Source organism: Vanellus vanellus, assembly GCF_965231255.1.
Source record: "Vanellus vanellus genome assembly, chromosome: 4".
Classification (NCBI taxonomy): domain Eukaryota; kingdom Metazoa; phylum Chordata; class Aves; order Charadriiformes; family Charadriidae; genus Vanellus; species Vanellus vanellus.
In genome coordinates this window covers 40,126,604-40,152,772 of record NC_138909.1, presented here as the reverse complement: position 1 = coordinate 40,152,772, position 26,169 = coordinate 40,126,604, and the positions used below count along the sequence as shown (strand labels likewise).

Sequence of the window (26,169 nt, the reverse complement as noted above, 5' to 3'; positions counted from 1 at the left end):
TGGAAGTGGAAAAGTTTTTTAGTAGTCACGTTGCTCAATTGAGTCATCTCACTATTCCATGAAAAAAACTACTTTTGTATGTGTTTGAATGGACGTCTCTGTCTTAACAGGTAATTTTTAATATTTAATGAATATAAAGGCTTATAGATAGATGTAGAAATAATTTTAAATGGACTGTTTAAGTGGACTATTGCTTTTAGAATTTTTTCAAAAATTAATATTCTTATATGTCAGGATGAAGATTTTTGAGACTTCACTTTTCCATGTACTTTTTGTTTCCGTGGAGCAATACTCTCTCCTAAAAGAGATCTGGAAAAGTATTTTGCCTTTTCATTTTAGGATAGTCTAGCTTTTAGGGTGTTGCTTGATAATTGGAGATATTTTGGGTTAACTCTAATTCCTTCAGAAAAAGACCCCACAACTTTGTTGAATATATGAAACAGATAAGATCAAACCTGCTCTGAAAAGAGAGGTGTATACACAGTGCATTTTGCTATGCATCACTTTTTAGCTAATTTAAAAGAGCCGAATTAAGTCATGAAAGTTCAAGCCTACTTGAGATCATGATTTTCATTTAACAAGGTCCAGAGGCAGATGGTGTTGCTTCACCATGTATAAGTCTATTCTTTGTAATGACATCCTTTTTAAGACTCCTTTTTACTGTCTCTAAAATGTCATTTTCAGGTATTGCATACCTTTTGGAATGGCATTTACATTTTGTAGGGTTTGTTGGGTTTTTTTTGTTTGGCTCTGGATTTGTTTTCTTTCAGAAGTGCATACATGGGTCATTGGTGTCAAAGTTTGTTAGCTGAGTTAAGTGTCTTTGAGAACTATACTCTTTTGTTAAAAAAAAAAAAAAAAGGAGATCAAGTCTTCTGTGTAACTGTGAACTTAGTTTTTCTTGTTCTTGCCAGGAAGAGGGTGACTCTTCCAGCAATATCCTATGCTGAAAAATACGCAGCAATATTTTTTCATTATGTATTCTGCCTTAATCTGTTGCTAGAAATACTAAATGGCTAGAAATACCTCTGATTGTTCATCCACAGAATTTCATGTCTCTTTTGCATCTACCCTTACGCAATATGTGAGAAACTTTATGAGATTTTTACAGTAAAAAATCCCAACACGCTAATTCCCAGACAGGTGCTGCTGTTCTGCAATATCCTGAAATGAGCTGCTAAAGATGAATGGAAAATACTGATTATGCACTGCCCTGCTTATCTTTGTTGGGAATTTGGAATCTTGCATCTTGGTCAATGACTCAATGTCCAGGTGGAGATTGGTGATAAGTGGTGTCCCTCAGAAGTCTGTATTGGGACCAGTACTGTTTAATATCTTCATCAGTGACATAGACAGTGGGATCTTTTTCCCACTCTGCCCTCTTCAAAGCAAGATTTTGGGAGGGGACACGGCCGGGACAGCTGAGCCGAACTGACCAAAGGGATATCCCATACCATGTGATGTCATACTCAGCAATAACAGCTGGGGGAAGGGAGGAGGAAGAGGGGGACAGTGGTGGTTAAGGCATGGCCCTGGTACGTGTGCTAGTTTCCAGGAGGTGGTAATTGAATTCCTTATTGAATTCCTTCTGAATTCCTGAGGGAGGTGAGCAAGCGACTGGGTGGGCACTTACCTGCTGTCCAGGGTCAACCTACCACAGTTCCTTAGTAGCAACTCGAAAAAAATGTACTAGGAGCAAATATTTCTAATTGGTAAAACTGAAAATGCTTGACATTTCTTTTTGGCTTTCCTTGAACGGCAATGATGCTGCACTTTAACCATATGGTTTAATGCCTATGCTGCTTTTTCTAGTCGAGGTCCCTGGGGAAGGTAGCAGAAAGCCATCACAGTTTTTTTTTTCTGCAGGGAGGGCTTGGAAGTAAAAAAAACCAACAAAACAGTGTTGTTTCAATGTCTAACACAGGAGTTGTATAATATCTGGATTATGATATGCTAGTTTGTACTGTGGATAATTGAATGACCTTTTTAGTGTTAGCTACTTGATCAGGGGATAAGTTACATTTTCTGTTCATAATATAATATAATAGGAGCATATTTAATCCCAGGGAAAGCCACCTATGCCTATGGAGGAAACAATAGTCTTCTACTATACTATTAACTCAAAATTGTTAATCTGTTTTTCATGCCAAAAGTTACCATAGAGGAAGAGTTAATATTCTGTGATACAGTAACTACTACTGTGGTTCTTGGGACCAAATGCTAACAGCTTTTCTAATTTTTAACTAAGTAAAAGGGAAACTCCAATCAATAATTTAACTGAGAGTTTTGCTCATTTTGATCATTATCGCTAAAACTAATCAGTTTGATTTATAAATAATAAGTGAGCAACACTCAGGTTGTTTTGTCTGCCTGAGAACATAAAGCTAGCCCTTTATGCTTTTCAGCAGGCTATATTTCAAATCAGCATTAAAATGTGTGAAAGGTTGTTCAAACTGACCTTTTCAAAACTGCTGTCGCTGTGATGCACATTTCCTGCTCTTGGTGACACTGGGTAACGCGTTTGGCAGAATAGAGGATTGCCTGCTGTGCTGCAATTGAAAAGCAGTCAACCATTTGAATAAAGGTCCATGTAGCTGTGATGAGGCAAACCTGTCATTTACCGCTTTGTTTTAGAGGATATACTGTTTGCTACTGGTCTGATGTTAAACAAATAATAAATATTTTTCAAAAGACGAAGATAATATGTGAGAAAGAAAACCACAGTAAATGCGAGGCACAACTAAGGATGTAATTGAAAGTAGTGAATTGCTGGCTTGAAACTGCTGGAAGGACATCAGTCTATATTTACACATAGACCCAGCAGTGCTCTTGTTCCAAATCTGTTCCGCTGTTTGTTTCAGACCTGGATACGTTTTCCATTCTCCTGTATAAGCCAAGTAGTGTGTCTTGAGCCCACAGATAGCTTTACCAATTTAATGGTCGCTGGTCAAACGTAAGGAGGATTATCAACGAAGGGGCTATTTATAAGGCTTAGTACAATGCCAGAGGATCACCTCCTAGCAGCGAAAGAGACTTTGGCAACACTTTCTTGGTTCCCACGAGCTCGTGAAGAGCCCTATCCAGGACAGTAATGTAACCGGAGGGAACCCGCAGACCCCTGGGCTGTGAGGCCGCGACACAAGACCCTGGGCACAGGGCCAGAGCATCGCCCAGCAGCACTGCCGTGACAAAAATAATTTTGGTTTGGGCAGAAATCCGAACAGGGTGCATTGCTGGAGGAAAGGCTGCGCAGGGGAGTTGTCGTAGTCGTCATCTGTTGTATCAAAGAAGACACTTAAAGGCCCCGCGAGTGGGCCAAGGGGTTTACAGAGGCAGGAATCCAGAGAAAGTCTCCTTAATTGCAGGAAGAAAGGGTTGGGAAGCTGCTGAGCCTCCCGGGGCGGGGCGGGGAACCCGCCGGCGGCTGCCCCGGAGGAGGCGGCGGGGCAGGAGGGGCCGGGGCCGGGGCGGGAGCCGGGGCGGCGGGGTACGCATCGCGGGCTGGACCGGGGCAGCGGGAGCGGGGAAAGCCCATAAAGGGAGAGCGAACAGGAAAGGGGGGGAGCAGGTAAAGGCTCCGGAAGATGAGAAAAGTTTCTGCCTAACGAGAAGATGATGTTATGCGGTGCCCGTTGCGGCCGTGTTTTTTAGTTTCTTCTCTTATGCGGTGTTGTGGTCCCCGTCTTCAGTTTTATTCAAGCAGAGGAGGTGTGATTCGATTTTTCTCTTTTCTGAGGAAGCTGAATTCGGTGAAGCTTGCTCAGGGCGGCTGCAAAGTGCTGGTAACAGGAAGGGATTCACGCGGGCAAAGTTGCTGAGCTGACAGTTCCTGACCAACAGATGAGCTCTTTTGGGGGGTTTCGGCATTTGAGGTTAACAGCTGGGTGTGCGACACTTACAAATCTTCTTGGTATTACAGGGTTTTTCTTCTTTTACTCACTGTAGCTTTGCGCATTTATTCCTTTAGAATTGTGGCACTTCTTCCTATTTTGTTACTAATTTGCCTTTACAGGAGAATAAGAAAGTCACTTGATTTGAATACACAAGACAAGCATTCTCCTAAGTGTATTTAGCCTGACTTTTAAGTTTAAAAAGTATGTGCAGTCATAATGTCTGTATCTCTTTCTGTTAGTCGGTGCTCACAGATAAACGTTGAGCGCACCAGAAGATTTCAATCAAATTCTAAGCAGGTGCAAGTCCTTACAGTACTTCCAGTCTCCCTACAAAGGGGAGGATTTTTTTTTGGGGGGGGGAGGTTGGGGTGGTGTATGCGCCTGTAGGAACTTCTGGTTTGCCTCTGTCTCTGAGAAACTTTGAAGAGCTTCAAATTGCTGCTTTCAATGACAGGTAGGGCTGGCAAACTTATGGAAAAGAGGAATTGCTTGACAGAGCTGTTAAGAGGAGCTCTTTCTGGTGTGGAAGCAGGAGTAGCTCACTCTTGTTCTGTCTCCTTCAAAGTGGGTTTGCACTTCTGCTCTTGAAAGCTTCCTGGGAGGAAGAACAATATTCTAACAAAAGTTTATTTCTGCCCTGAAATTTTTAAGGGATTTTCTTGTACAACTGTGTCATGCTTTTAAATCATCAGAAAATACTGATTTAAGTAAAATTTGGATTTTTTAATCTCTGTGCAATTATTATCTTGAACTCCATATTTTGACTCCTGCTTTGTGGTTTAAGCTGTCCCTCAAACTTTATCCGCTTCTTTTTATTTATTTATTTTTTTTATTGTAACTGACTATGTGCAGGCATTTTATTGTGGTTAGAGTGATGTAGCACACACTTGTGCCTATTTATTGGTCATTTTTCAAAGTTCTTTCAGCTCCTATCTTATTACCTCAACATTACAAGGTTATATCTTAACAGTGCAAGGCAGCAGAGTCCCTCAGCCTTGTTCATCTGTAATTCCGTGTGCTGTTGAACTCCCCTTCAGAAAAATTCTTCACATTATCAGCCTCTTGTGAATACTCTTCCACCTTTATGAATGGGGATCTGTTCCAGGTGGCAGTTCTCTATTTTGGTCATAATCATTGATTCAGACTCTATGCCTGTGTTTGAATTGCTGCTATAACAATTTTCCTGGTGGTGAAGGACCATAATTTTAACATTTTTGTCTTCCACGAGATTTTTTTCTTCATACGTGTGATGTGACAAATCTTACTCCTTTCTCCTCTACCAAATTTAATTAGACAAAAAAGTGGCGCTTTGTTTCTGTTAAGAGAAATGAGCTTTGGACTTGACTATTGTATCTTGGGGTTTTTATTCTCAACTTTGTTATTCTGCAGTCAGGAAAAGTGCTACTATTTAAGTAGTCTTTCTCAGCTATAATTTCTTGCCGCAGTTCCCTCTTGCTCTTGTGTTGTTCTTCTGCCTCCACTACTGCATGTAGACAAAGAACTTCAGAATGTAGTGGGCAGTTAATGGATTTCTTTTTTCTTCCCTTCCTGTGCTTAAAGGTAAACTTCTAGCCAAAATGGAGCGGGGGGGGGGGGGGGGGGGGGGGGGGGGGGGGGGGAGGGAGTGGGAGTGGAAGTGGAATGTGAAGAGATGAGAAAGGACTTTTATGTGGCAAGACAGGAGAGACCTCTGAGTTTACTCTTACTTTGAAAAGAATGTGAGATTGGATTATTTTTAAGGTTAAGACTTTAAAAGTTGGGGTTTTGAAGGAGCTCTGAGAGTGTAGTTCCCTCTGCTTTTATGAGCTTCATATCGTAGTTAGTGGTATGAAAGACTGTTTAAACTGAAGATGCTCTGTAATTGTTAAGAGTATGTCAGTCAGAAAAAGAAAAGTGAATAAACATGGAGCATGAATTTATATTTTTGTCACTTTAAGAATTTGTAAGGAATACTTACGCGTCTGTATAGAATTTATAGAAGGCACACATTAAAATTACTTTGCGTGCAAATCCATGAACATGACTACAAGTGAAATTTGTCTCCACACTGCCACTCTGCCCCAGATGACCATATTCCGGAGCTCCTGTCTCTTCAGAAGAATGTATGAAATACAAATTCCTAGTAGTGTGTCCAAAAGCTTGGCTAAGCTGGTTAGAGTCTGGAATGCAGATAACTTAGTAGTCAGTTGTTAAAACTATATTGTCTGTTATACTATAGGCGCATGCAACCAAAGATGCCACAGTTTGCAATCCAGCCATGTGCTATGGTAGGGCACTCTAATACCATATTTAGAGTATACATTGGTAAGGAGAGTTCTATCTTAGTTTATTAAGATATGTGTTGTTGGTTATGTGGGGGAGCTTTATTACCATAAGCATTACATTGACAAATTATGAATAACTTTTATTTACTCTCAAATAATCCACTCTTTTCTTTAAATTGTGTCCCTTGCCCAAAATATTCATAACTTAAAAAAAAAAAGTGCTAAATTAATGAAGCTCATATACCAAGAGTGCTGGATAATGAGTAATGTAGAGTTAGTGTCATGTTCAGCCGGCGTAATTACAAGCTGTTCTTGCTATTAATATCAAAATTTGTTGAAAAACTGCTGTGAAAATACTACTGCTTTAAAAAAAGAAAGTCTAGAGCTTTTTTTAATATTTATGAGCAGATACAGTAGGTGCTGAGGTCATGCTCAGTGCTAATGCCCTACCAGTGTTAACGGTAGGTGGTAATCAATCTTCTTTTCTTTTATTTCTTTTTTTTCCTTCTCGCCACTGCTCTCCCTGAGATATTTCTGCTGCATGTGAAACTTAAGGCTACACTGAACCCTTACCAACATTAGGATTACAGTCTTGGTTGGGCCTTTCATAGACAGCGTATTGAACAAAAATACAGCTGTAGAGCTGGAATTGTCATTTATAGAATCCTTTTAAGTAAAAGGGGGTGGGGAAGGGGACGTGGGACTGTTGACCCCAGAAATCAGTATCAGTTATTTGTACACAAGGTATTGGTGTATTGTCTCCAAAAATAGCTGCCACTTTGTTTTAGATGATACTTACATAATGCTGCAAGTTATGATAGAAACCATGAATGCAAATTATGTTGTTAGGGAAGGGGAAAAGGAAAAAAAAGTCTGAATTTGTGAGTGAGGACTCAACATACAGAAAGCCTGTGTGCGTTCCAGCCGAGGGCCAACTGGAAAACGTGCTCGTTTACTCTCATGAATTTCCAAAGTTTCCACGTGCAATGTTTCTCTAAACTGGGTAGCTAAAAGAAAAAGTGTGTATAAGCTATAAGGTTTTTGCATGCTAAAACATCCACTTAATTCCCAAGTGTAAATGATGCAACGGTAACCTAAAACTTGCTCAACTCCGGGTGCTGTTGAACTGGCCTTTAGCTAGGAAAGACGTATGAGGAATCATAAGTGGCATCTTGAAACTGTATTTATTATAATTTGTCTTAAAAGCCAAAGGAATTTCATTTTTTCTTTTTTTTTTTTTTTTCTTTTAAATAAGAACTCTTTATTTCGTCTTTCATTTTATATCTGTTCAGAGCTGAAGTTTCAGGAGAATCTGAAAAACCTATGTGATTGCTTTGGCTGTTTTGGGCATAATACATTTTTAATGATATTTCTTAAAGTTTGCTTTTTTTAACTTAAGGATATGATAATTTAAATGTTTCCTGACTTACTTTCAAATTGAACAAAGTCTGGTTTTGTTTTCCATAGTATTATAGAAACTCTCAGAATGCGTAGGGATTACACGTTTTTGGCTTAAAATTCAGAGTATGCTAACAAAGCCAATATGGGCACACACTTTCCTATTGCTGTGTTGTGGCACTTGATACATGCAGACTTATCTGTCCTCACATAAGCAATAGCAATTAAATTGCTGGAAAAAAAGACTATAATTCATGGGTAGATTATTTATCATCTTGATTTACTTATTCTCAGTCTCGTAATAATGAATATGCTAGGCTGCTTATCTTCTCTGCGAAATCACTGAATTATGTCCAAATACAGGAACCCAAGTTCATCTTGGACTAGTTTACTTTCTAAATCGAAATGCTTAGATAGAACAATAGCCTTCAGAAAAACTCAATGTTTGTTTGTTTTATAACTTGGAGGGGCAGAGGTGGTGGTGGTCGGCTGAACGGGTGCTGCATCCTAAGCAGTTTCGTTCCAGGAGACGTATCCAAAACCCCCAAAACTTCCATTATCACTCTAGCAAAAGTAGACCTCTGTTAATAATAATTCCGGGTAGGAAAAAGTAATAGTGGCAATTTCCTGCGAGGCACTGGAATAGTCAGGTGTTTCATGAATGGGCTGCAAGTCACAGCCCATGTGAGTTAAAAAGATGGTTTCTTGTTTGATAATGACAAGATTCCTATAGTTTTATACCTAAACAGGAATCAGCTGGTTATTGCTATCTAAAGGCACTACCTTTTTTGGAATCGTAAAATGAAGGATTTGCCAAATACAGTGATTCTTGCAAGTTGGGCTGGAACAACGAGAAGTGGTGGAAGTTGGTTTTGTTTGAGAGTTAGTTTATATACTGAGTTTTCATTCCTCCTACCATGGTACGGACAGGGAGAGAGCTGCAACTTGATGTTATTATTAGGTAGTATGAGGTATTAATTATTAGCATGTTAGGTAAGAGTCCTGAGCAACCTGCAATACCTCGACCAGTCAGAACAAACACTCAGGTCTGTCTCGCCAAAGCCGGTGGGTCAGACCAATAATGAAGCTGTGCTTTACTTGCCTTTAGCAACTAAACCTTCTTATGCTTACAAAAGTTCTTTGTCTATTGTGTATTTCGAACTGTGTTTTTAAAGACTTATTTGGCAATGAGCTAAGACTTGAACATGCTGCATTTGTGTAAACAAAGTTACTGACACTGTTGTATGATCATATTTGGGTCAAACATTTTGCTTTTTTTTTTTTTTTTCCCCAGCTCTAACAATAAAATGCTAGTGCTTTTTATCCACAGCTCGTAAGCGCCCTTTACTGAGGCTGTTCAAAACATCAGGTATCTCCTTTGTTTCACTGGCTTATTCCTCTGGGAATTAGAAGTCTGGTTGTCCCAATAGTTCATTAATAAGTCCCCAGAAATGTAAAGAGGAAACATAAGTATCTGTGGAAAGACTTCTCTTGGTAGTCCGTAAAAGAGCTCTTTGCAGTCGTTTCTTTTATTATCCAGTTGCAGCACTTACTGCTTTATCACTTACTCAGGTGAAAGAAAAAAGTCCAAGATGACTGCATGTGCCCTGCACCTCTTGCTAATTTGATTTGATCCTCCATGATAGTGTTTAGAGTTAACTGGTGAAGTTCAAATCCGTGCCATTACATATAATCTTGTTTTCTGTTGGTAGTCTTAAAATTCCTACATTTCTGTGTCTCTGGCTTATTTAAAAAAAAAAAAAAAGTTTACTTATGTCTAAACCCGTTTATTTTTATCTCACAGTAGCTATTTAATATTTATTGCTTTATTTACACTTTCAAAATTGGGTGCACTTTTAGTTCAAATCTCTATCAAAGTTACGTTTGTGAACATTTTGTCACCTCATTTGAAATTATACGGATTTTATTTTTTGGTATGAATAATCTGGTAACCACTAGTTGGTGGACTTGTTAAGAATAAACATTTAAACTGTTTTTTTCTTCAGTATGTACTATAAAACACTTGAAACACTGCATAGCTGCTCCTTTTCATCAAATACTTTAGAAGATCTGCAAGTTCCTAAATTAAAAATAGCATAGAACGGTGCTTGTTAAACATGCTGAAGGCATTAAAAATAGCTGAACTTAAGGCAAAGACTATGTCAGCAGGAAAATCCTGCCTCTGTTGAGGTCTGTGGGAATTTTACTATCGACTTCCATAGAAGGCGTTGCTTATGCAGTGATGTGTGCAAATGTGTGTATTGTTTCGGAACAGTTAATGGTGTGAAATGGAGACATTCATAAAACATTTAGTAACAAAGTAATACAGTTTTTCATTAGGGCAAAACCCTTGCTTGTTTGCTGATGTATGTGATTGGTATATGTTACGTATGCCAATATTATAAATATCAATATATATTATGCGAATCATTCTCCCTCATCTGAAAGCGGCTGTTTTGCATTCAGGCATCAGATTCAATTATAGTACTAAAATGAAGTCCCAAGTGAAGTTTTAAATAGGTTTCTACTTTCACAGTAATATCCAGCACAGTGCATTGCTGAGTCACCACACACCTCTCAATAATTCAGAGCATTTGTCAGATTGAGATGTTTATCTTCCAGTTCAGAAAACAGAAATAATAATGATTTATGGACTGTGGCCTTAAACTACAACAGTTTTATCACTTCAAAGAAGTCCTGTAATTCAGTAATGTGTGTACATGACCTGTGCTGTAGAGTACTCCTGGACATTGCAGGGCTTTATTTGAGGTTAGCAGTAGCAGAAGGAAATTGGATTTACATTAATTTCTGTCAGTTAGTGTCTGTTGCTTGTATATGGTGGTGATAACGTTGGCACAAGAAGGAACGTTTTTCAAAAACTTATGGGAAATTTTTAATGTTGAATTGAGTTTGGCCATTTCAATTCAGTTTGCATAAGCGGTGCAACCCACCGTCAGCCCGGTCTGTACTATTTCATCCATGTGTATAAAAACCACTGTAGTGTATTTATATCAGATACACAAGATGTGAGGTGAACAAGTAGTTCTCAAACTGTTATGAAATAATACAGCAAAAGCATTGTCATAGCAGAGCCAAATTTCATGGTTGCATGCTTTCTGTAGTACGTTTGTCTGTAGAAAACTTGCGCTGTGTGAGAAAACAAAGAATCAAAGCACTGTTGTCTTAGGTCTAATAGACCTCTAGGCTTAAGAGGAAAGTGGTGTTAAGAACTTACTACTGCCACTGAAGTGAAAAACATAAATTCTCAGTGGTTAGAAGCAATGTGCCTCAAGTTATAGTATTGAGATGACACGTTGGCTCCTCGCTACAGAAAATAAATCCAATACTACCGAATTACACATTGCCATTTGTTTGTTTATACTGTGCTTTTTATGGGGCAGCCAAGTATCATTCATTTAGGCTGCGAGGATGCGGAAAGTATCGCGAGGAGTTATAATCCACGGTGTATATAGTATTTGGGGATCAAGTTCTTGTTTGTTCTGGAGATTAGGAGTGTACAGCAAGAGAGTGAAATGTATTAACTGTGAAGGACGGTGCCTATTCCCACGTTTGGAGACCTTTTAGTACTTTACTTTAGGACACAGTTACGGTATCGGAACACCTGCATAATTGAAGTTTTGGTAACTGCAATTGACAGTTCTGTGTTTTTTCTAGTTCTACCCTTTCCCTTGCCAAGAAGTGACTGCGTAGTTTGTTCTATGACAGCAAAATGGAAATTCGGGATATACTAAGGAAGTATTACTGTGCACTTAACTTCCCCTTTCACCCACAGATCTGCTACTGACCACAGTATTTTATTTTTTTTTTACGTGGTGGTGGCAGCAGCACAGGTAGGATAGAAAGCAGACATGTGGCTTTTGTAGCCTAATGTGGATAATCCATTTCCATATTTTAGGAGCAGAAGGAAGTGGGAGTTGTGGCCAGCAGAAACCCCTTTACCTCTGCTGGAGCCCTCTTAAAACTCTTTGTTATCCAAATCCTATTTTTCTCATTGAAATACCACTGGAGACTCATTTAACTCTGTCTAGCCACCATTCATTTGATGTATCAGTCCTGCTCTTCCACCATGCTCAGTTCCCTGAAATGTCATTGTCTTGCCACCACGGAGGTGTTTTGTTTGGTTTGTTTTTTTTTTTTTCTTCTCCATGTTGGCCAAGAGCTTTGACCCAGCTCTAGTTATTCTTGTGTATCAGTCTCAATGTGTGAGTGTCTATTTTATCTGCCTGTCAGACTTCAAGGAGCATCTGGACAACACTCTTAGTCATACGGTTTAGCTTTAGGTAGTCCTGCAAGAAGCACAGAGTTGGACTCCGTGATCCTTATGGTTACCTTCCAACTGGAGATATTCTATGTTATAAATTCTAGAGAATTCATTGTTCTATTAAATGCAATAGCATAGCAATCTTAAGGTGGCAAACTTCAGTATACATTTAAAAAGACATGATTTACTATGAAATTTTTTAAACAAACAGTAAATCTTGTATTGTTACTAGATGTTGCTATTAATGACAGTTAATCTAACACGTGACAATGACTGAAAGTTTACCTGGTCGTGATCATGAGATTAAACTTTTTTCATTTCAGGCTGACCTATGTTAATCATTAGTCAAGGATGTAACAAAGGACATATTCTCGTTTCATTTACATAATACAATCCTCTTTGTGTCTTGCATGCAATTAAACAAAATGTAATTAATTATTTTTTTTTTTTAATTAGGGTATATGGGTCAAGATGGCCATTTTGGATCATGTGAAAACAAGTACTGCGGTCTGGGTAGGCACTGCGTTGTGAACGGGGAGACTGGCCAAGCTGAGTGTCTGTGCATGGAGCACTGCAAGCCTCATTACAAGCCCGTGTGCGGTTCTGATGGAGAATTCTATGAAAACCATTGTGAAGTGCACAGGGCTGCCTGTCTGAAAAAGCAAAAGGTCACCATTGTGCACAACGAAGATTGCTTCTTCAAAGGTAAGCACGGCTGAACAATATCTGCAATATTGCTATCAGGTACGTGTTTTCAAGCAGTTCAATTAAAGCTCTGTGGAGGCTGCACCAAGTGTACAGTGAAGAAATTACTCAAAAAGTTAATGCAGTAAGTATCTCTCTCCAGAGGTATTATGGATTTTTTTTTTTCTTTTTATTTGTATTTAGTGCTCTGGGCAATCACCCCTTTTTAACCTGAATAAACAGGTTGTCTCTTGGAAACTAATCCACGTCAGCTTGTCTTAGAAACGTGGCTGTTGACCTCATTCATCTGAATGTACTTACATTCCCAAAGCCCCAAGGATATTAATCTCTGTTACAGGAAAAACAGAATTTGGGACTTCAGAGGGGTTTTGTAAGGCTGCAGGACCTGTGCTCGTATTTGGTGTTGAAGTGGACAGACCAGCAGCTTGTTCATGGCTAAGTGGATTTTGCTCGCTTAGAATTTGGGCAGTGAAGGGTTTACTTGCGTATTTACCAGAGCATGCAAGTTTAGCTCCTTTTTAATCTTCTGAATGCTGAGAGATGCCAGCCTGAATGCTGAGAGGTATACCTTATGTTAAGCATCTTATACTGAAGATGTCAACAATTGCAACTTGCTCTGTTTTAAGTAATTTGAGCACACCTTGCAGGTTTCTGGAGCTCTGCCAATACAGACCTTGATTAAGCGTGTTTACGAGTACTTTGACAGATTTGCAGCCTGTTTTTACTGGTTAAAACAGGCAGATGGCTTTTTTGGGGGGGAGAAATGTTTTTAAATAAGGCCATTTTTTATGAGTTTCCCTAGGGGTTGAATTAATTCATATTCTTTTTAAAGACTGTCTTATTTTTGTTAACATTGTTATATGTTGTGGATATAGTTGCATTTTCAGTAACAGCAACTAATAACTACTGTCATCACAGAAAGAAGTCTAAAATATTTCCATTAAATTGAATTCACCTTTGTAGGGAACATTCCTTTAAATTGCAGTGTTCCGATTAAATCTTAATCACAATTTTCAAGATTGTATTCTAGTATAAGGTTGTTCAAATGAAACCATTTTTAAATTTTCAGAGTCGAATTTTTCACTACACTTATGGTTGAGGAATTGTCCTATAAATGAAAAGTTGGGCTTTTTTTACCAAATTCAAACATCCCAAGTTGTGCACAATTACCAGTATCTTTATTATTATGAAGAGTTTTGTAGTAGAACAGTTGAATACGGGGAGGCGGGGGGGAACCCAACAGAATTTATCTTTTCTCAAGAACTTAATTAGCTAAAAGAATTATAATGCTTGCACAACGGGGCTTTATGGAGTTGTTTCTTGCTGAGTAAATGGGGTGACTGACAACGAGATGTGCCTTTCCTCGTTTGCCTCTCAACACACGTGTTAAGGTCAGCAACTTCATCAAAACATGTTAATGGACAGAGGTTCATAGATTAAAGGGGATGTGTGTGTGGAAATCTTGGAATGGGAAATACATTTATAAGTAATAGTGAAGGTTTAACATGTTCAAAACTACATGTGGACACTATAAAATTGATATATCATCACAATATAGAGACTTTAAGTAAGTAGCATGTGTTCTGAGGTAGTGGAAAAATAAAATTTGATTTTTAGGAGTATAGCACATGGGACTTGTAGGAAAAGGTTTGTGCAATAGCAGTATGGACTTTACCAATCTCAATTTCTACCTTGTTAAGTTGAGTTCATTGGTTGCTGTAGTATAGCACAGTGACGTTAAAGCATTGTTGCCATTCATGACCATTGATGCATCTTCCAACATTCACTGTATCTGTATGGTAAAGCAGCCAGAAGGTTTCAAACTCTTTTCATGCGATTCCTTCCTTTTACAAAATACTTCTGAGCTAGCCGCTAGTAGATTGCCTTCAGTAGGGCTGAAGTCCTGCCCGTTATCAGGTCAAAAATATTAAAAAGCTAATAGGAAAAAACCCCTCAACTGTGGGACTCCTGGACAGAGAAGGTGAACCCCATCACTGTTAGTGGTGTCAGAAGGGCACTGCCACATGTCCTTGTTAGTTTAGCACAAATGATCTCGCTTAAATGAGCTGCTTCTGAGACCAGAAACATTAAAAAACAAACAAACAAACAAGCACAACTTACATTCAGAAAACAAATATTTGGAGCATTTTGTTTAGTCTTTCACAGAAATCTTTAATAAAGGCTAATTTAAACTCGGATGGCAAGAGGGGAAAGAAGTTTAGTATGCCTACAAGATGCTGTTACATGGTAGGGTAGTCACTAACTACAATGACTATATATGATAATTGCAATTAAAGATTTTTGCATTTGGTTTATTACTAATCAGTTGATTTTTCCCATCAAACAACTGCGTATTTCATCACTTCATTGATTTTTCTTTTTTTTTTTTAAATTTTATCTTTTCTAAGCTTTACATTTGTCATGCTTTTGGTTTTTTGGGTTTCAAAGCCTCATACTGGGTTGAGTTTTTTTTAATTCTTTTTTTCTTGAGGCAGAAATATTTCTGCATGGATAAACTTTAATTTTTAGACAGAATGAGTATTGAGCTGAAGATCAGAGAAGCTGAGAAATACACCTTATTTAAAGGAGTAAGCTTACCAGAAAGCACTTTAGTATTATGTCTGGAGAATAAAATTTTATAAGCAAATGTTCTATATGCCTGATTAACATTACAATAGTAGCTAAGTAGCTGTAATTATTTAAATAATACATCTTGTAACTGCATGATTTATAGTTGATCACAAACATCATGAGTTCTACTTAACAGTTTGAAAATTGCCCTTTTAAATAATTACATGATCAGTGGAGTTAAAGGATTGACTTGCTAAATGAGAGATCTTTGGTTTATATGTTGAAATTCCTTTAACATCACTGAGAAATGTGTGTCTTACCTAAGCTGTGCATGGAACAACATAGACAAAAAGCATCAAATCTTTCACAAAGGGCCATGTCCGAAACTTTCGATAAATGTGTTTTGAGGTAATGAAAGCTACCTGTGTCAATGCTATACTCCCGATGTGCTGGTTTTCTAAACTAAAACTTCAGATTCTTGTTCCTTACCTGTCTCTTATGTAGATTATTCATCACTAAATCTGTTACTTACATTTTTCATCTTTTTATTTTTTTTTTATTTTTTTTTTTTGTCCCATTGTAGGCTGACAGGTGGTGCAGGTAAACTTGGAGCAGTTAATAGAGTATGTGAACTGTTCTCCCCATTCCTGTATCTGACATGGGCATGTTCAGATTCATTGGACTACTTCCTTTTTCATTGTCACTTGCTATCTTTTTTTACCTTGTGCTAAATTAAATCATATGGTTTTTCCCAAATATGTGTGGAACACGGGGATAAAACATTAACTGAAGTAGAAAGTTTTAAGTATCTCTTTGTCTTTCCCTGATGATTGAGGCTGTTATGCAAATGGTACATTTCTGACATGGATCAAGATAATAGCCATCGTGAATTAGAAATTATTTTTTCTTGACTCTTATTGTAGTTTTCCCAGCAGTTGCTTATTGACATGTCACGATGTCTCGCATCAGACACTGAACAGTTTTTCCTAACGGCTTGGTTAGATGTTGACTGTGACCCTTTCGGTTACTCAATAAGCTGTCTCGATTTCTTCTGGTATAGAAGCAGAATGTATTCTGCAGAGAAGCTAATTACTTCTAGATCCATAGAAAACGGGATTATACTGGAAGTATTTTCTATATCTGTTGAGTCCTCTATTTCCCATCTGTGAAGTTCAATGTCCTCTGACTGGAAGATAGTGAATGCAAATTCCACCGTTACTTTCAGAGGTGCTTTCAGGCCTTAACTGACTAAAAATATTTTAAAATATTTAAGATTATTGTAAGAACATACGAGAACTCCTTAGGAAATACTTTGTGATTTAAGGAACTTTCTTTCTGATCTCAAATCTTTTTTTTTTTTTTTTTTTTTTTTTTTTTTTTTTTTTTTAACTGCAAGGAGAAAGAAGAAGGAATGGGGCAGTGAGCAGCTGGCTGGCTGCTAGTTTATGTAGCCTTGGTGGCTATCATATTTGTGGCTTTATTAGTTTTTAATTCCTGAACAGAATTTAGGGGAAGGTAAGAGAATAGGGAAAACAAAGGAAAGGAAATCTAAAGGGTGGGTTGAAGAAGGATGGAGCCAGGCTCTTTTCATTGGTTCCAAGTGACAGGACGAGGGGCAATGGGCACAAGTTAGAACACAGGAAGTTCCGTTCAAATACACGGAAACAGTTCTTTACGGTGAGGGTGACAGAGCACTGGCACAGGCTGCCCAGGGAGGTTGTGGAGTCCCCTTCCCTGGAGATTTTCAAGACCCGCCTGGATGCAGTCCTGAGTAATGTGCTCTGGGCAATCCTGCTGTAGCAGGAGAGTTGGACTAGATGATCTCTAGAGGTCCCTTCCAACTCTGATAATTCTGTGATTCTGTGATTCTGTGAAATAATGCAGTCAAAGTAAGGAGTGAGTATATCGAAGAGAAAAGAGAGGTGGCTGAGTGCCAGGATGGTCAGTTCAGTGGTGGGAAGAAGAGGAAACATGGACGATGAACTAAAAGAAATACTAGTTACAAAAAAAATCCAAGTTCAAAGCTTGGATCACTCATTAGATCTGATATTGACAGTGTGAGCTGGGAAGTCTGCTGGGCTGATGCCATTCTGGTTTGGCACCGCTTTTGTTGGCTTGCTGACTACATAGTTCTTTGGCTAGGCAGCCTCTGCACGCTCTCTGCTTCCAGTGTCCTGGTTGTTCTCAAGCCATGCACTTAAGTGTTTCAGTTTTTTTAATGTTTTGTGCGAGAAAAGAAATCCGACCATCTGGCTTATGCTCTTCTTGATACTATTGTACAACGCCTTCCTGGCTGTCACGAGCTGTGGCTTTAACAAGCCCCAGAGGGTGTTGATTCAAATGGACTAGAATTGCTTTACTTGGTGTCTCCACCACTATCTTTGTTCTGTGAAGTGGCACTGTGAAATTAATGGCTTTGTGCCGAACTTAGTAGTTTGGAGGCATTATTCTTTGGCTTCTAAAAAGTTCTGTTGGACGAAGTACTGGGTGGTGCATGCCCCACACTGGATGTCAAACAAGCTTCGGTTATTTTTTAGTTTTTACCTTCTTCAATTACTTAATTTTCCTAAATCCAGGTCAGTCAATCCAAACAAAAGCCTAAAACCTTTCCCCTGACAAACTTCATCTTATATTTTCATTGCACCCTGAGCTCCTTGTACACTTTATATTAAATCTATTTCTGTACACAGCGCTACACTCCATCATTATGTCAAACTGCAATTTACTAGGAGTCTTCAGCAATGTAACACTCCTATGTGCTAGGACTTTTATAGAATATTTCTGGAATAAAGGTTACTTTGCATGTAAGCTTTTTACTTGTAAGTAGCTTCTGTAGCATTCTTATGATATTAACAATATTTTACTTTCTTCTCTCTCTATTTTTGTCTCATTATTCAATTGGTGAATCTTTTAAACTGTTAAACTGGCTGTGAGCTTCAGATTTCTTACTACTATTACTAAAATGGCTAGATCTCCGAGGACTGCTGGTTGCTTTTCCCTCTGTTCCCAAAAGAGAAAGTAGAAACTTAGTATCAGCAGCAAACTTTCTTCCCTAAGTTGTTCACAGCAGTGAGGATAAAAGCTGACTGTGAACAAATTCAAAAGGGGTATGGGCAAACGGGAAAAAATTCGGAAGACATCAACGGGTACGACCAAGAGTCGTTACCAGAAGTACTAAATGGCTTATAAGAGACATGAAGGAGGCTTACAAAATCATCAGGGCATGCCGAGGGTGGATAGGAGTATACTGTCTTGTATTCCAATAAAAGAACTAAAAATTATCAAATAAGGCAGCAGGAACAGATTCAAAACAAGCTTTGTTTGTTTTGTACGCAGCAGATCTCATGGGTAAAAGCAACATAGGATTTCACAAACAGACTTTGTAAACACTAGGGCAAGGGCTTTAGGCTTTTTAGTTTGAAAGGAGGGTAGCGGAACTGAGTTGAAGTGAACTAAATCCTAACAGCAGCCTACAGAAAAGACCTAGAACACCAGTCTAACCTCTCCAGTGACTGCAACAGGATTAGTTCAAAGATTATTTTTTTTTCCCTATTTTTTTTTTTTTTTGGTGTGTGATTTGTGCCCTAGGTGAGTGTGGTCTTAGCCTGGTTCCTAAAATATTGGCGCATTCATTTAGAAGCACTGACATTTATTTCATCTGATTTGATGTTCATATACTTCAAAAGCAAGCATATAAGTCTATGTCTTATCAATTTCACTTCAGGAAATATTTCATCCGGTCTTAAATATAAATCACAAACACTCATAATGCTGATCACTAGCCAGTCTTTCAAAAGAAATTTAGGATATGTTAGTCTGAATAATGTTCTGGTACAGTGTTTTCATTGCGACAGAGCTTGTTTCCAAGATGTCTTTGCTTTTTTTTTTTCTCTGGCTTCTCTGTTGAAGCTCTCAAAAACATCATTATTACAACCCTCCTGAAAGCTTGAATTCCTGCAGGTAGCATGCACCCTTAAGGTTGCTGCTGATAAACTGTTATGTATATTCAACATCAATTGGATTATGAAAAGAAATATGTAAAATTTTTCAGAGCTCAATGAGAAGACTAAGAAGTAAGAAAGATTCTGCTTGGTCTTAGAACATTTTTGATAGAGCATAGGAATTATTCAGCTTGTATCAGGAATTCAGCCCAGGATCTACATATGTTCACTGTGGCTTCATGCAGGGATCGTATATGTTTTTTAACTATTAAGATTAGTAACTGAACATTCACAAAGTGGTAAATCACTGTTGTGTTAATGGCAGGTATATGTTCTTCTGTCAGCATTTTTTGTTGGAAAGTGATGCTCTAATTAATGGAAAACGGGTTCTTTTTGTTGCCCTTTGAAACCATGACCTGAATTCTAGCACTGTTTCTCTAGTCTGTTGTCCTGCTCATGACATTTGGAAGACTGTTGTTGTTTTTCCTCAAGCATCTGTGTAAGACTTGTCACAAACATCTTGCTTAAACTGCCTACAATTGTCTTAAACTGTTTTAGCTAACAGAGATGCAAGGGCTACGTAAGTAATGTCTGCTGCTGAACCTGCAGAGTGCAGGATATTTATGAGAACATGCATATAGCATGCTTAATTCAAAAACTAAACGTTCAACATACCCTGCATTGATTGCTGTTGGTGATACTCCACCACTTTGCAACTAAAACCTAGAACTCTTATTGTCTTTTTTCCTTCCTTTGAATTAAATTCATACTTTTAAAATAGGGCGGTGACAAGACTCAAACATGTTATAAGTATAGGATTTTTTGACTGGCTAAAGACATCTCTTATTTTCAGTAGCTAAAGCAGTCCCAATCTTTGTATATTAATTCCTTCAACACCAGCATAAATGTATTAATAAGCTCTAGCCCATTATGTATTCTGCGTTCATATAGTGATGAGGAATTAGTGTTCTGTAGTTAATCTCTGTACAAAACTTAATGAAGTTTAAAATTGCTTGTAGGGACATGACTGCTGTTTGTTACCACACAAAGATATGGGTCTATGGATATCACAGATTTTCACTGGTGGAAGAATTTGAATTTTAAAACTTTTTTTGCTTCTAGTAACAATGTTGAATCTCTTCAAAGAAGCTGCGTTTATACTGAAAGCTGCATTCTAAAGTCTCTATCAAGTCACTGAATCAGTCAAGCATGTCTATAGAGGGCCTCATCCGCTTAGTCTTCCTGGTCAGGTGGCCTGTATGAGACTCCCATTGTAGCATCACCTGTCCCTGCCCTCCCTTTAATCCTGACCCATAAATTCTTGGTTGGTGCCTATCCATCCCCAGGGGGAGCTCCGTGCACTAGCCAGTCATTGACATAGAGGGTGACACCCCTTCATCGTCTCCTGCGCCTGTCCTTCCTGAAGAGTCTGTATCCTTCCATTCCATCACTCCAGTCAGAGAAGCCATCCTGTCATGTCTCCATGATGCCAGTGAGACCATAGCCCTGCAGACGTGTGTGTCTCTAACTCATCCTATTTATTCCCCATGCTATGTATGTTTGCATAGAGGCATTTAAGTTGGGCCCTCAGTGAAGCTGACTTATTGGCTGGAGTGGCTGGAATTCCTTTGTGCTGCGCTCCAGGTGCTTTCCTGTTGACCTGTGATCCTTCTCCAGGCTCTGGCCATCTATTACTGGCACTGGCATCAAACTGGTAGGAGTGGGATAGCTCCCCTCCCCCAGCAACTGTAGTTTAAAGCCCTCTTCACAAGCTTGATAAGCTTCTGACCAAAGATGATGTTCCCCTTCTCTGACAGATGGACGCCATTAGCCTCCAGCAGACCTTGTTTCTCAAAGCGAGTCCCACGGTCTAAGTAGTTGAACCCCTGGCTGTGGTACCAGTCCTGTAACCATTTGTTGACATGACAGATTCGACTGGCCCTTTCAAACCCCTTCCCTTTGACCGGGAGGATTGGTGGAAAAACTGCCTGCATCGCAGAGTCCTTTACTGCCGGTCCCAGGGCTCTAAGCCTTGATACTCCTCCTGCTGCTCCTGGTGATATCACTGGTGCTGCCGTGAAACAGCAGCAGCAGATAATAGTCAGTGGACTGTATGAGGTTTGGTAGTTTCTCGGCGACATCCCTGATACGAGCACCCAGTAAGCAGCACATCTCTCTAGAGAGTGTTGCCTTAGCAAATGGGTACCTCTGTACCTTTCAGAAGAGAGTCGCCTACTACTTTCACCCATTGCTTTTTTTTTAATTGGACTGGTTGTTACAAGGGGAGCAGATTGAGCTGCCTTACTTAGCTCCACCATCTCCCCTCACATGACTGATCTTTCCTCTCCACTCTGTGGAGTGGTGAAGTGGTTCTGCAAGGGCACCTCAGTTTTGGGGGGACGTCTTTTCCTCCCGCTGGTCCTTGCTTGTTGCAAGCTTCTGTTTTGCTGGATTACTGCCCCCACCACCATCACCACCTTCTGCGTGTGCCGGTGGGGAAGTTTTTGGTTGGTTGGCTGTGGATCCGTTCACTGCAGATTATGCTTGGAACCACCTATCTATCTATTTCTCAGCCTCCCCGATGCTACGCAGCCTCCTGCAGCTCGCAACAGTAGGTGACAGTAGTCCATAGCGTAACCACATGGTGACTGCACGTACTGCAAACTTAAAACTTCTTGCTGCCAGTTATAATTCTTCAGGGTTTTTTATCAAATTGGGTTATTTTTAAATATCAAAGTGGGTACTATGGGATAGCAAAACTTGTTACACAGTAAATCAAACTAAACTTAAACTGTTTCATCATAAATTTATAATAAACAGAGGAAGTTTTGTCTTTAAGCAGACACTTAAGTGAGTTCTATTTTTTTTTTTAGTTTAGAATAACAACAAAACATTATGCTAATGCACATTGGTTTGTTTAATGCAAACTTTTTAGAGTTTTAATTACAATCATGTCAGAATTATCATTAGGTCTTGTGGGAAATTTGTCTGATGGAACATATTGTTGGCCTTTAAAAATCATTAGCAATTGGGTAGATATACAAGGCATTGGCATAATATTTGTAATTTGTGTTGGCTAGAATATGGTATACCAACTGCAAAAAGCAGTAGCTTCTTTTACAAACACTGGAGAGAAGTAAGCATGCAAAACTGATCCTAAATTTCCATTTCTGACTCCAGTAGCTGGTAATTGATGGGGAGAGTAAATCCACAGTGGATAAAACCTGCAAGATAAAAGCTTCCCCTTGTGGTTTGCCATTTACTCTCCCTTAACATAGGATAGTAGAAATATTTGTTGGTTCCATAAACAAAAACTAAGAAAACGGTGTTGCCTTTTCAGGGTTGTTTGCTTGTTTTTAATATGTTGTGCCTTAGTATTTCTCTTTTCCCTTAGAGAAATGGGATATGATTCAAAGTAATTTAATCTACACAGTTGGCAGTACCTAGTTTAGGCAAAATTCTATCAATTTCTGTAAAAACTATGTTTTTTCATACTTCTTGGAAACTACTAGAAAATGTAGAATGTATGTAGCGAGATGCAAGAGCTAGACACTTCCAAATTCAAATTCTTAGTAGATCACTACCTAGATAAGTCCCAATGTTTCCGTTTGTTTCATCTTATCTTGTGACTAGAATGCATTGTGGTACAAAGATGACTTTCTTCCACCTCCATCCATGCTTGTGATGACAACTATCAGGTGGTTATCTTTTTTTTTTTTTTTTTTTTTTTTTTTTAATTTTCAAAGTTATGGTACGGGTAAGTGTGAGAAGTGACCAGAAAATGATTAGCTACAAGCAGTTTCTAACAGATGATGACTGGGGCAGCATACTCTGTTAATTGTGTCATAGGCAAATAAAAAACCCCCAAAACTAAAGTAGCATGATTTTGATGAACAATGTAGTGTATATATTCTGTTTATTGCCAGGAATTTGCAGGTTTTAAATCTTAGATTCATAGAGGCTGAAAGAGTTGGGGCTGTTCAGCCTGGAGAAGAGAAGGCTCCAGGGAGATCTTATTGCGGCCTTCCAGTACCTAACAGGGGCCTACAGGAGAGCTGGGGAAGGACTTTTTACTAGGGCATGTAGCAATAGGACGAGGGGGGATGGCTTTGAACTGGAAGAGGGCAGGTTCAGATTGAAAATTAGGAAGAACTTTTTCACTGTGAGTGTGGTGAGGCACTGGAAGAGGTTGCCCAGAGAGGTTGTTGAGGCCCCATCCCTGGAGGTGTTCAAGGCCAGGCTGGTTGTGGCCTTGGGCAACCTGGTCTAGTGGGAGGTGTCCCTGCCTATGGCAGGGGGGTTGGAACTTGATCTTCAAGGTCCTTTCCAACCTAAACCATTCTGTGATTCTATGATTTTAAAAACTGTGAATTCCTGGCAATAAACACAATACCATAGAATCATATATATTAAATATATTACCTTAGTTTTAAAAAAGCAAGGTAGGTAGTTAAAGCACTGTAACAGAAAGCTTTGCAACCAAAAGACAATAATTGGAAGCTTAGGAGAGACAAGTGGAGTGGTCCAGTGACAATGTTTTGTTTTTTTATGGAATTGTTGATGCCATACAATATTCCTTTTAACATAAACGTCAATTAAAAGAGACTATATTATCAAATTAAGAGACAGACTTTGTCCAGAGATAAAACAGACTTAGCTCATATTGAAATTTATATGGAATGGCCCAAAGAATCCTACAGTTGAAACTGATTTTAAAGGATTCATTTCAGGAATTCAAAATAGTTAATTTTTGCCTCAGCGTAATTTAGTTCTCTCCTGATTTGACTCTGAATGTCTCTCTTTTGCAGTGACTGAAACCTTAGAGCTTTTCTACTGATACTCAAAAATATATTAATATTTATAAAATTTTTATTATTTAAAGTTTTTACTTTTCATGAAGAAACTAGATTGCTTAAAAAAAGATATTTGAGATTAGAAAATGTTTCTACTGTCATTGGCCTTAGCAAATGTGCTCTTCCTGATACTCAAGAATAAAGTAAATAAAATTTGATAAACTGGGCAATGCAATGTAATTAGATCACTTAGTTTTCTCTTTATCTGGAATGATAACATGGGTTTAATTTAAAATTGTTGTAAGCAAACAACAGAAATAAAGGAAAACATATCACAGCAAAAATAGTTTAAGATGTAACCCAAAGAAATAAGCTAAAGTGAAATTGTACAAAACTTCCACTTGCTAAGAATGATGTTTTATATTTTTGCATTTACTTGTATTGGCTTTGGGTGCAATTAAATCCTGAACTATATACTGCCAGGAAAGTTTGTCTCCCTCAGGGCTGAAACAGATGGCGGAATGTTTTTTCTTCTTTACACCATTTAGAGACCAAGACTGCTGAATCTCTAGAAGGAAAAGAGTTTTTGCCAAAGAAAACTGCTGATGATGGCCTTAAAGCAGTAGAGTTCTTAGCCGTATTCTCTATAGGATTATTACTAAGACTCCCAGTAAACAGGCGGTGTATTGAAGCTTTGCTATTAGCAGTGTTCTAATACAGATTTGATATCTATCTAATAATGTTAGTTGTATTGAATAGAAAAAGTGCTACTGACTAATAAAATTGCAAGTTTTCATTTCTTATTCAGCCTTTGTTTAGCAGGATCTCTCACTGTTCAGGGAGGAGGCTACGAATTTTGTATTTCCCAGTCATCGCTTTGATAAGTAAAATAATAACAATCTAAATACACAGAGAATCTTAATCGAACTGTTTTTAAGAATATAGAATTTACTTGTGCTTATGAGTAATCCCACCTGGAAAATGAGGGGGGAAAAAAAAAATCCCATTCCTGAAGTCTAGTACAATGGCAAGTCTTGTATATCAGTAAAAAAATTGTCAAGTGAGAAAAATATCTTTGTGGTGTTAAATACTAGTTATGGTCTAGAAGTTGTTTCATTAGTGCTGCTAAATTTAAGGCAACTACTGAATGAATCATTTCTTTGTTATTTTCCTATTCCAACTTCTCTTTGATAAAGGTCCTTGCCATCTGAATGGAACATGAAGACTCTTATTGGTCCCTAATGATGCAAACTATACTTGTACAATCATCATTTTAGAATATAAGCTCTGTGTGCTCTTAGATTTGCTGTCATTTTATCACAATTGTAGAAACATCTTTAAGTGTATTTGCTTAAGCAGATGGTGAATGGCCACACTGGGAATATATCCATCTTTTTTACCGTATGATGAAGTTTTAAAGCAGAAATTTAAGTTATGGTGGTTGGAAAAACATACTTTTGTAATAAACATTGTAGAAAAAAAAAACTTGGTAAAAGATTTTAAAGTCCATAATGATGCTGAACATAGGAAATCAGTATATATTAGATACATGAGGATGACTTATGCTATATATAAGAATGCTAATGATTTCTTTAATCTTTACAATATTTTTAAATTAAGTATTTTAAAGAGAAATTAGAAATTATGTGTTTCAGATTTTTGTATACAAAACCCCCGATGGGGTAAGGATTAGTTGAGGGGAAAAACCCTTCTACTTGGTATGGAGGTTTCTCTGACACTAATTTCAGTGAACTCAGGGCCTGATTCAAGCCTTCTGACTAAGCCTAATGAAGATTAGGTTCATTGACATTGAAGTCAGTCATTTGAAGAATAAATGGTGTATTGCAAGCATGAAAGATGTAAGAGGGAGTTTAAAGGAGGAAATACTGGGTTAAAAGTTTGAAAGCCTTTTAAAAAAAAAAAAAAAAAAAAGAAAGAGTTAATTTGGAAAATGCTGTTTTATCAAAACCATGCTGTTTCTACCAATAAAGTGACGTTTGTTCTTATACAAAGTGCAAAATTGCAGTCAGGTCGGTGCTCTGAAGTCTGGTTTTAGATCACTATCTCAGGCCAAGTCTTAAGTCTTGAGCTGCCCACTTGTCTTGTTTGCTAATTTTGTTATTCAAACAGAAGGTACATAGTAACAGTAAAGAATAGTGGTAAAGGGGAAACACTCCAGAGATTTTAATTAGTCTCTCACAAATGTCATAGTTCGAGGACTAACCTTAAAGATGACGAGAAAAATTACGAAGTGTTTTTTTTTTCCAAACTGGCAGAGAGAAACTGTAGCTTTGTTTTTTTCATGAAACTGGCTAATGTCCT

General features: G+C 38.3%; 1 protein-coding gene across 1 annotated transcript in view; it reads left to right on the top strand.

Annotated features, from left to right (window-relative positions):
- FSTL5 (follistatin like 5) overlaps positions 1 to 26,169 on the top strand; it is a gene marked incomplete at both ends in the record, with an annotated part of 297,136 nt that overhangs the window by 62,197 nt on the left and 208,770 nt on the right. The window contains one exon of the mRNA XM_082482814.1: positions 12,294 to 12,542. Within this exon, the coding sequence (XP_082338940.1) occupies positions 12,294 to 12,542 (249 nt within the window). The remainder of the gene's footprint in view (positions 1 to 12,293; positions 12,543 to 26,169) is intronic.